Source organism: Lacerta agilis, chromosome 3 (assembly GCF_009819535.1).
Source record: "Lacerta agilis isolate rLacAgi1 chromosome 3, rLacAgi1.pri, whole genome shotgun sequence".
NCBI classification, from domain to species: domain Eukaryota; kingdom Metazoa; phylum Chordata; class Lepidosauria; order Squamata; family Lacertidae; genus Lacerta; species Lacerta agilis.
This window is the reverse complement of record NC_046314.1, coordinates 96,053,966-96,064,724: the sequence shown is the minus strand read 5'-3', so window position 1 is coordinate 96,064,724 and position 10,759 is coordinate 96,053,966. Positions and strand designations below refer to the sequence as shown.

The 10,759-nt window shown below is 45.7% G+C and overlaps 1 protein-coding gene across 1 annotated transcript in view; it reads right to left on the bottom strand.

Moving 5' to 3' along the window:
* Positions 1-2,177: 2,177 nt before the first annotated feature.
* PKDCC (protein kinase domain containing, cytoplasmic) overlaps positions 2,178-10,759 on the bottom strand; it is a 41,939-nt gene continuing 33,357 nt past the window's right edge. Inside the window, exons 6-7 of the mRNA XM_033145465.1 lie at positions 3,777-3,950; positions 2,178-2,380 (exon numbers count right to left, since the gene is read on the bottom strand). Of these exons, the coding sequence (XP_033001356.1) occupies positions 2,178-2,380; positions 3,777-3,950 (377 nt within the window). The remainder of the gene's footprint in view (positions 2,381-3,776; positions 3,951-10,759) is intronic.

Below are 10,759 nucleotides of genomic sequence, written 5' to 3'. Positions count from 1 at the left end.
TCTGTGGCAGTCCCAATGCGACATGCGGGAATCAGATGCAATGTTTTCCTTCAGGTGTTCTTCTGAACAAGTACATTTGCTGAACTCTGGTCAGCAGCATTATATGGCTTCCTAGAGGGCGACGATAGGGAGCCTGTGGACTTCCTATCATTGGACTCCAACTCCCATCCACAGACTACCTTGGAAGGTGGTGAACTCTCTTCCACAGAAGCTGGATGGCCATTGGTCAGGGATTATTTAGCTGTGATTCCTGCATTGCATGGGGCTGGACCAGATGGCCCTTGGGGGGTCCCTTCCACTCTACAGCTCTGTGGTTCTAACCCCAGCCAGAGTGGCCAATGCTCAGGGATGATGGGACTTGGTAGTTCAGCAGCATCTGGAGGAGTGCATGTTTCCTATCCCTATGATGGAGAGATCCTATCCTATCCATTGCAGATACCAGCAATCCAGAACATCTTCCACAGTCAGAGCTGGCCCAGGGAATTTTGCCACAAGGTGGCATTCCACATACAGAAGCAAACATGGCTGGCAGCTGAATCGTACTTCAACTGGGTGATGCAGTAGTGCCTTCGCTGCACCTGAGGTAGCAGGTCTGATGAGGAAGCTCAGGACAGGCTGTGTGACAGCAAAGCAGAATGGCTGGGGAGGCTCAGGGGGAATAGCCAGGGGCTGGCTGCAGATGCTGTGCCACCTGAAGCATCTGTCTCACTGTGCCAAACAGTAGAGCTGGCCCTGATTGAGTCCCCAAGAAAACCCATTATTTCAGCCTCCTGAGTATCCAAGCCTTTTAAATTCACCCAACACAAATTATACGCCTTAGCTCAATGTAATGAAATATCACATGAACCTAGATGATACTACTCATTGGTTTTGAGATAAGCAAACAAAACTGGGACAGGCTTTCAAATTAAGACAGCTGCTGATCAGCTTACCCCAAAACCAGTCCCTAACTCTTTGTACTCCATGATCCTGTTCTATTGGCATCAAGCCAAGAGAGCTCTGCAGATAAGGACAGGCTTGATTGTCAATGGTTCCCATTAAGTGATATGGGATAAATGCAAGCAGGATACATTTGTCAAAAACTGATTGAGGCAGGGACAATATCTCCCTCCCTTAATAGAGCAATAATGGGTAGGGTTGGCTCCTAACCTCAATGCTGTCTTACACCCTTCTACTTTATCCAAGAGCATGGCTCCCATTCATTTGTATGGGAAAAGTAAATAGCCAGTTAGGACTGGGGTACCATTTGGTGCACTGATAGAGACAGATGCAGTGTGTCTGTTTGATTAATTAAGCACATACATTGGGTCTCTGTAGCAAGCGGCTCTCTTTTTCCTCCCTCCCACAAAGATGGGCATCTTGCTAGTTTATCTTAAACTGGAAAATGGCTATGTTATTGAATCTGTAGATAGTCTGGCTGCAACATTTAGTCAACTAACCAATTAGATTTCCGTTCTCTCCTATATAAGAGAGGAGGGTTGTTTTCCCTAAAACAATGCCTGCTGCAACATGCACATGTATCTTTAAAAAAAAAAAAAAGTTGTCCTCATTTTGAACTATTGCATTTCCCCCTCTTAGGCAAATAATGCAGATTTATATCCATTTAAGCTGACTTAACATAAGTTTTTTTGGGGGGGGGAATGTGTGACAACTTTAACAGATGCATATCGTTCCATTGCACAAGGACAACCATAATTTTTGGTCTTGCATATTTGGTTCAATGAACAGAAGTACTGATTGTCCCAGGAGGTTTCATCATTAGCTTTGGAACTCAACGAGGCTTTTAAAATGCTGCAGTGATTGTACTTTGCCTGTATAAATATCTGGACTGGAGGTTCCAAACTCCCTGTGAAAATGAACAAGAATTTCCAACCAAAGCCTACGCAAACCCTATACATAGTGAAAAAAGCACACTAAAGGTGGCTGCTCCTTTTTAGCAACCTATAGATAGCCACACAGTGTATCACATTTTGGATTTCATTCTGCTTCTTCAAAGTCACATCTTAAAAAATGTCATCCTATTGCACATTCGTCCTGGTCATGCTGGTCTCTTCTTTTAAGGTTTGATTTCACGCTCTGCAGATTAGAAGGAGTGATAGTGCAATTCCATCTCCATCCTCAGTTTCTTTGCGTACAACAGCAGTCTCTACATTGGCATGCTGACTGCAGTCATTTTACTAGCTTGCAACTAGGGCTGCAATCCTATGCATGCCGACTGGAGAGTAAGCCTTGCTGAACTTCATAGGATACTTCTGAGTAAATTTGCACAGAACTGGACTTGTAGGTCGGCTAGTGCAATTGATCACTTTCACGTAGGTCGTCTTGTCATGATCAGAGGCAATGGAAGTGGATCCCATCTTGAAGTAGACCAGCTGACGACCTAGGCAGAAAACAAAGAAGAATGGTGATTTAAAAACAAAAACAACATACTGGAGCTTTTTCAGATTAGAAAGTGATGGGAGTCAAGGAGGCTGCAGAGAACATGTTCATCGCCCACGGTCACTTTGCAACAGTAAGATGAGTTCAAAACTCTGCACCCACTGGAATTCTGAAGTGCCCTGAGAATGAGGCTGAAAAATGGGAGCACATTTTGCAGAGGGTGAAAACTTACAAAGAACTGGATGAGAGATTTCAGAACAGCACTCCAAATAATACTAAATACCAAATGTTGAAATTTCAGGATTCGTGTTCAAATGGGAATAAATGTCACACGTTGCAGGTTTCCAGCACTGTGCATAATTTAGGGTGCGATCTTGAAACCCTCTTACTTGGAGACAAGCACCATCGAGTTCAATGATATTTACTTCCAAGTAGAAAAGCATAGGAGCTCCCTATAAACCTCAACAGTGCAAACCTGCATGTTTTTAATTGGGTTTAACTCCTTGAAAGTTCCTCTCCTAGGCAGGAAAGTGGTTGGTTTTTTTTAAATAAAAAAATGTTAATATTAAATAAGTAAGATTACCAGAAACATGCATGACCTCTAACGTATATCCCACAAAGATCCCAGAGTTCATTTGAGGCTTCCCTTTGAGTAAAGTAGCATTGGTTAGCATCTGCCAGTGTCTAGATGGGAGGGCAGAATGCTCCGCTTGTCAAAGGAAGATCCTGCTCACATTTCATCCAGCTGGAAGCAGTCGTCCAGCGCACACACTAATCTCTATGGCACTCGTGACGACCGATAAAGGCAAGGTGCTGGAATGCATTTTGCAGGATTGCTTCTGCAGCTGCTCGGCTGTTTTCTACCTTCTGCCTAAACTTAATACAATTTCTACCCGTCTCGCAAGTGCTTCCATCAGCAACATAATGTTGTGCTCTGGACACTGCCAAGAGAGATTTTGCTATGCTCAACAGCTATATGGAACTCCTGGGAACCAAAATGTGATCGAAAGCCAGGAACATGGGTGGGCGTGCAAATGGGCCCCCATGAAGACAGTTAGAAACATTCCATAAACTTTCGGAATGCTGAAGAGTTCAGGGAAAATAAAATGTTCCTCAGTGAAACGGGCGCCCTCTAGGTGGACGAGACCCCACCCCACCCTTGCTTTTGCCATTTTTCTAGGGAAAATAAAACGAGGGAAAGAAACCCTCCATGCAGCAGGGTTAGAGGCTGCTGTGACATCAGCAGCAAACAGACCAATCACTTTCCTCTTGTTTTGCAAGTTTGAGCTCTGAAAGGAGAACAGGGCCCTGGTGCCCATTTCAAGCCAATCCCATTCCTTAGTCGCCATCTTGCTAGTAGGGAATGATAGTAACTCCAGTCCCCCGACATTTATTACCTGTCCACGTCGTCTGGTTGGTGAGCACAAAAGCTTTGCACTGGGAATGATTCTCGCAAACCTCCATGGCCTCGCTAACGTCAAACACGGATAGGAGACATTCCTTGTGATGGTAGGAGGGCCAGCACCTGTAATTCTCATTGATGATAGTGGCTTCAGGCACCTTTCTGTAATCTGTAGGGGGAAAAGAAATGCAAATATTCCACATGTGCTATTTTGAAGGAAAGTGGGTCCTCTCCAACATAGTCTTAGAAAATTTTACTGGCCCTCTTTCTCCGTTTCTGAAATATATTGCTGGTTTGTGTGTGTGTGTGTTTTAATCATTTCACAAAATATCTGCCAAAGGGAATATTTTGCTATGTTCGTTTTGGTGGAGAAGGAAAGAAAGAAAGAAAGAAAGGAAAGAAAAGAAAGAAAGAAAGAAAGAAAGAAGAAAGAAAGAAAAAGAAAGAAAGAAAAAAGTTTGCCAAGAAACTCCCATCTGCCCCTAAAACTCTATCCCTCGTCTCCTTCCTGCGTACGGCAAGCCTTTCATTTCGTCGAGCTCTTTATAGAGAGAATGTTCTACTGAGCAAACAACATCCACTTGAATGAACAGGCGACTCAGCCATCATTTGCTCTGAACAGGGGGCTGAATTGTCAGGGCAAGACCTGATCAGGCGTCTCGGCTCTCCTTCTGAGTCAGGAGAGCGTGGCTGTTTTTCTCCGCTTTTGTGAAGAAAAGACAGGTTTTTAATTAAGCAAACTTTTTTATTTCTTTCTAGGAGGAATAACAAAAGGGCAGTTTGCTTGATGGGCCCCCCGAGATAAAGACATGGGGCGGGTGGGGGGGAGGAATGACATGGGAGTTTTGGGGTTTTTGCCCAGCACTGCGGCATTGCCTGTGGATTAGCTGCCCCCATTGGCTGCAGTTCAGTCTCCCCTCCTTCTCTGAGCGCCTTTCTCTGTCTTGTTCCCTGTTCAAGGCTCCAGGCCGTTTCCCAACTGCCTGCAGTCTCGGGTTTATGAATGCATCAGGCAAATCAAACCTAATCATTTATAAACATTTCTGCTTAGCCGATGGTCTCACAAATCACCCGTCCGTTTTTTTAAATAAAAAAACACACACAAAAACCAAAACCACGCGCTTCTAATTGTACCCATTAAACAAAACTGTAAGCTGAATTTCTAGTTTCATGGCCTCGTGTTTTGTTGGAGTCATTTCAGTTCAAGAGGAGGGGGGTTGTTTTGGTTTTTTGCCTGCAGCTATGAAATTTCAGCCTGTTGATATTTTGGAACGGGCTTTGTTAAGGATGCTTCCAACTCAACAGTCACAGAGTTAACTTTTGGCTGCGATTATACACAGGCTTACCTGAGAGGAGGGCCTCACGTCCTGGGGACTGTGCACAATCTAACAGACAACAGATTGGTTTATATGAAAATTGCTCCCCACGCCATTAAGCATGCATTCCACACACCATCCCCTTGGAAAGTATGTGAAATATTTAGTAAACAGACGTTGGTTTCACACAGCCCTTGGCTTCTTCTCCTCTGACAACGAGGAAGCAAAATGCAAAACCACATTCAGGAAGTAGACGCCTGCATTCTCGACAAGAGCTTAGGTTCTGAAACAAAATTAAAATTCGCACAGGCGGATCTTACGGCCTGTATTAGATTGCAACCCTATGCCCATGTACCTGAGAGTAAGCCTCAATGAAAATCAGTGCGACTTACTTCTGAGTAGACCTACGCAGGATTGTGCTGTGGGCTGTCCATATTAAGGACAGTCACAAACTTTGCATGCCACTTGTGGGAGAGAAGAAGCTATGCAGGGGGCTAAAACTCTATGCTGCCCATCCCCAATCCATAGAACTCTTACTCAAGCAGCATACACAGACACCAGGTACTGCCCACTAAACTTTTCATCTGAATCCTAAGGGATGGGAATTTGCTTTTGAAGCCCTCCCCAAATGAATGAATGAATGAATGAATGGTGGGGAAAGCCAAGAGCCTCATGCTGCCAGCAACCACTTTTAAAAACAAAATCCAGACAAAAATGGGTACCACAGAGCTTCACCACAGAGCTTCTCAAAATAACTTGCCTTCTTAATTCTGGACCTACACCCTGATATTTGACAGCTTTCCTGGGTGCTGAGAAGAAGGATAAAATCCCAGACCTTCAGATCAACTTCCAAAACCCAACTAATCCTCTGTATTAGTTGCATTGCAGGGGGTTGGACTAAATGACCCTCGGGTCCCTTCCAACGCTATGATTCTATGTATGCCGGAAAGATGACAACGAGACCCTTAAGGGGACTTAGGCGGAATGGCCAAGAGCACTGAATCTGCAATTCAGAAGGAGAACGATTGGTAACCTGAGTCGGGGGTTAAACTAGTGCACTGTTCCTTCCCCTAAGGAGCAGGTGAAATTTCCCCAGCCTCCTGGTCCTTTTTAACCAGCTCTGGCTCAAAGCCTCAAGAGTGTAAACTGAGCTCTGTTTTCCAGCTCATCTGACATGCAGCCCCACCTCACTCCTCACCCACTGAAGCTCCAGGTTGCAGCTCAAAGCCCAAAGGAGAAAGCTGTCATGCTAAAGCAACTCCTGCTGAACCCCAAGGAGATGCTTGGGGGCCAGCCTTCATAGAGTCATAGCACTGTAGGGTTGGAAGGGGCCACAAGGATCATCTAGTTCAGGCATGTCCAACAGGTAGACCGTGATCTACTGGTAGATCACTGGACGTCTGTGGTAGATCACTGGTAGATCAGTGGCTCCCCCCAAAGAAGCTAAAAAACTTTGGCTGCCCTTAAAAAACCTCAACTTCTTTGCCCTGCACCCCTAAAATGACCTGAACCACCAGAAAAGGACTTTCCTTAAAAAAAAAGCTCAATGTTGCTTTTCTCCTCCCTAAAGAAGCTCAACAACTTTTACATGAACCCCAAAAAACAGGGCTTTCCTTCCTAAAAAAAGCTCAACAACTTTGACCTGAACCCCCCAGTTTTTAACTCTGTGAGTAGATCGCAGTCTCTTGGAAGTTGGCCACCCCTGATCTAGTTCAACCTGCTGCATCTTTTGGTCCGGGACTCTGGTGCGAGTCCGGCGGGTCACACCAGAGTACTGGTCCAAAAATGGGTCAGAAGCCAGGATTGGCTTCTGTAATTCCTGCTTAAAATGGGGCAGTTGAACGGTATGGCATTGCTAGGGGTTGGACTAGATGGGGGACGTTCTGACCCTACCATTCTCTGATTCTATACAGCATCTGACCAATTCGTTATTATCAAATAAGCAACGTCTGCATAGATCGGGTTTTTTTTTTGCTGCCATTAATTCTGGCTTTCGCCCTACTGCTCTGCCTGCTCGGAAATGTCATTACCAGAGATAGACTAATGGTCACTCTCCCCCCCCCCAATCCCAGCCCCTGTGAGTTCAGTGGTCTAAATAAAGCTCTTGTAATATTACCTAACGTGTTCTGTCCCTGCGAAAAGGTTCGGGCAAATAAAGTAAATCTTTCCACTCCTGGCAGCTTGCAGAGGTATGCGGCACAGACCCATCTGTCAAATTCCTAGAGCCCGGAAGCTACAGAGGTCTCCAAAGGTCTCCGGGCTCTGGACTAATATAAATACTATGTCATAACATATTTAGTAAATGGCAACGCAGGCTGCACACAAATGTGCAGAGAGGAGGGGGACTAGTTGGGTCCCGAGATGAGTCGAGAAATAATTTCTGGTTTCATTCTAATGAGAACCACCCAACTATATGTGGACTGAAAAATGCAACTACCCGTTGAAATTCACGCTTCTCCCAAATTTTGCATCGCAGCTCCCCAACCGAAAAACGAATCCAGAAATGTTTATATTAGGATTAATGTGCACGAAAATGATATGATAATTTTTTTTGCAAGACTTTGTCTTTTTTAATAGCAGCAACGTATGTGGAAATTTACAACTGGAAAAATGAGAAATGGGGGTGTGGGGCTGAGGAATGAGGACTGAATCTGACAGATTCATCCATCCCTACCAAGTTGATGAAGTTGCTGAACAGGAGGGGAAAGGTAGAAAGAGGGGAAATCTGAGAAAGAGAAAGGTTTGAGAAGCACCACAGAAGGACAACTGGAAGGGGGCCCTCTATGAGGACACAGGGCCTCTGTTTGGAACAGTTTTTGGCAGATTCTCAAGACTGGCACGGAACTTGGAATAGCCACCGGTTTTCAACAGTAGTTATTCTTCTTCCGTCTGCATGCTAGTTTAAAAGCGAGGCCTGTGGGGGAACGGAATGTGGTGCCCCACACAGAGCGAGAGGAGTATCAGCTGACCTTGTGAACACAGAGAACATCGCCCGTAAAATGGAAGAGGCAAAGGCTGCCAATGTCGAAAAACTATCTGCAGCAGGAGTGAGGAAGCCCAAATGTGGCCCCCAATGTCTTTCTATCTGGCCCTCAGGACTCTCATAGGCCATGACCTTTCTCTGCAGGCTGCACCCCACACCGGTCCTGGTCTTTGGCTGCTTTGATCTGGCCGAAGTGTGCCTTAAACTTATGAAGCCTGTCTTTCAACTCTGATAATTCCCATTGCTTGCCTCGATGGAGGATGGCTGGGATTCAGTTCATTGCACAAAGGTAAAAAAAAGTCCCATCCATTGTTGTGACACCTTTTTGCCTCTGGCCAGGATGCAATGTGGCCCCACAACTGAAAGAGGGTCTCCAACCCTATAGTCACACAGGAAGTTGCCTCATACCAAACCAGACCATTGGTTCCAGCGGATGATCTGAAGTCCCATGAGGCCACCACTTTGCTGAAGCTAAACGGGGCTAGGTTCTGGACTGATTCAGAACCATAGGTACATCACCTTGGGTTCCAGGATGTAAGAAGAGCCCAGATAAGTGAAATGAAATATGAAAATAGATTATCTACAAGGAGTCATGGCAGGTCTCCAGGGTTTCAGCCTCACCAGATGCCAGGGATTGAACTGGGGATATTTTGTATACAAAGCATGCACTGTCACTGAACTATGACCCTTCCCCTTTAAATCACTGGTATTCAGTGATTTTTTGGACTTTTACCTATACAGTTGTACATTGGATCTCAAACGCCTTGGCTCCCAAACAAATCGGCTCCTGAACGATCAAAAAACCGGAAGTGAGCGTTCCAGTTTTTGAATAATTTTTGGAAGCCAAATGTCCGGCGCAGCTTCGGCGGTTTCCAATTGGCTGCAAGACACTCCTGCAGCCAAACGGAAGCCGTGCCTTGGTTTTTGAACGGTTCCGGGAGTAGAACGGACTCCCGGAAAGCATTCTGTTCAAGAACCAAGGAACGACTGTATCTATATGCATGGATTTCTGGCGCTGCATGCTGACGTCCTGACGACATGTTCACAAATGGAACGTGGAAGATTCAAAATCCTAAATTTGCAGTTTGAACTGAAGAGCAATTACTAATTTTTGAAATGAGCTTTGTGAATAGCAACTTCCCTAGTTCCTTAAGGCAAAAAGCAGGTACGTCCAAGTGAGCATGTAAAACTCTTAGTTTATTAATGAACAAGTTAAAAAGCACGGGCCTCAATAGCAATCCTCAAGGGACTTCATTTTCTATTTCCCTGTTGTGATATGACAGGAACTATCTGCACTTTCTAGAAACAATTGATGACATTTTTGTTCCATTGATCCAGTTGAGAAAAAGTGCTGGGTCTCTTGAGCATGGGTGCCTATTTTGAATCTTGCACTGTTTTATTCTAAATATATTTGCAGGTATTTTAATTGTACTGTCCATTTTTTCCTGCTTTCTGCTTCCTGTTTCTTAATCAGTTCCTGGTCCTAACAGGACCTCTCCTCTTATTCCACGACTGCTAAGCTGACTCAAGGGACTTTCTCAAAAGTTTTTTTGAAAAGCTGCTTTCAAATATCGCAGAGGTGACATAAGTCTCCATCACGATCTCATCCAGAGAGCCAGTGTGGTGTAGTGGTTAAGAGCGGTAGACTCGTAATCTGGTGAACCGGGTTCGCGTCTCCGCTCCTCCACATGCAGCTGCTGGGTGACCTCGGGCTAGTCACACTTCTCTTAAATCTCTCAGCCCCACTCACCTCACAGAGTGTTTGTTGTGGGGGAGGAAGGGAAAGGAGAATGTTAGCCACTTTGAGACTCCTTCGGGTAGTGAAAAGCGGGATATCAAATCCAAACTCCTCCTCTTCTTCTTCTTCACGATCTCATCCAACGAAATCAAGCTCGGTAGCACTACTCCGGAACATCCTGTCCCTCACTGAAGTGGGGAACCACAACAGCCTTAAGAATCTGTGAGGTACCCAGTGGCATAGGAAGGGGGGCATTGGGGCGGACCACCCTGGGTGCCACTCTGGGAGGGGTGACAAGATAGCCCCTGCCTCCCCCCAGGTGTACAGCTCCTTGCAAGCGGCATCCCGTACGGACTGCGCATGTGCATGTGCACTCCATACGGCAGTCTGTATGGAGTGCGCATGCGCGAAAGCCACACATGCCCAGTCGGTATGGGGTGCCAAAAAAAATTCCGCACCGTGTACCATCTGGGTTTGCTATGCCAGTGGAGGTACCTGCTCAGCTTTAGCAACTTTCTAAGATGGGCCTGCATCATTCCCACTAAAACGATGTGCCAAAGCCCACCCACTGAGTTCATGGCTGAATGAAGGTCTGAAGTCAGGTTAAAGTCCAGTACTCTGTCAAATGGACCACACCGGCTGACAATTGGCAGAACACCCGGTGGAGAAAAAGAACGCAACATTATTTGTCCTCTGTTTTGCTTTGCTTTGCTTTGCCTTGGAGGAGAGGAAGAAGTGAGTGGAGAGCAGGCCAGCCAATGGAAGAAACACACATACACACACCCCAAACGCACTATGCAGGCTGGAAGACAGGGCCCAGGGGATCCATAAAGCCGTCAGCACATGCTAGAAGCCTTGACGCACAGCACAGATGGATGCAAACTATTAGACAAAGAGAAAGAGATGCTGGCTGTAATGGCTTCTTAAGAATTAGGCCCATT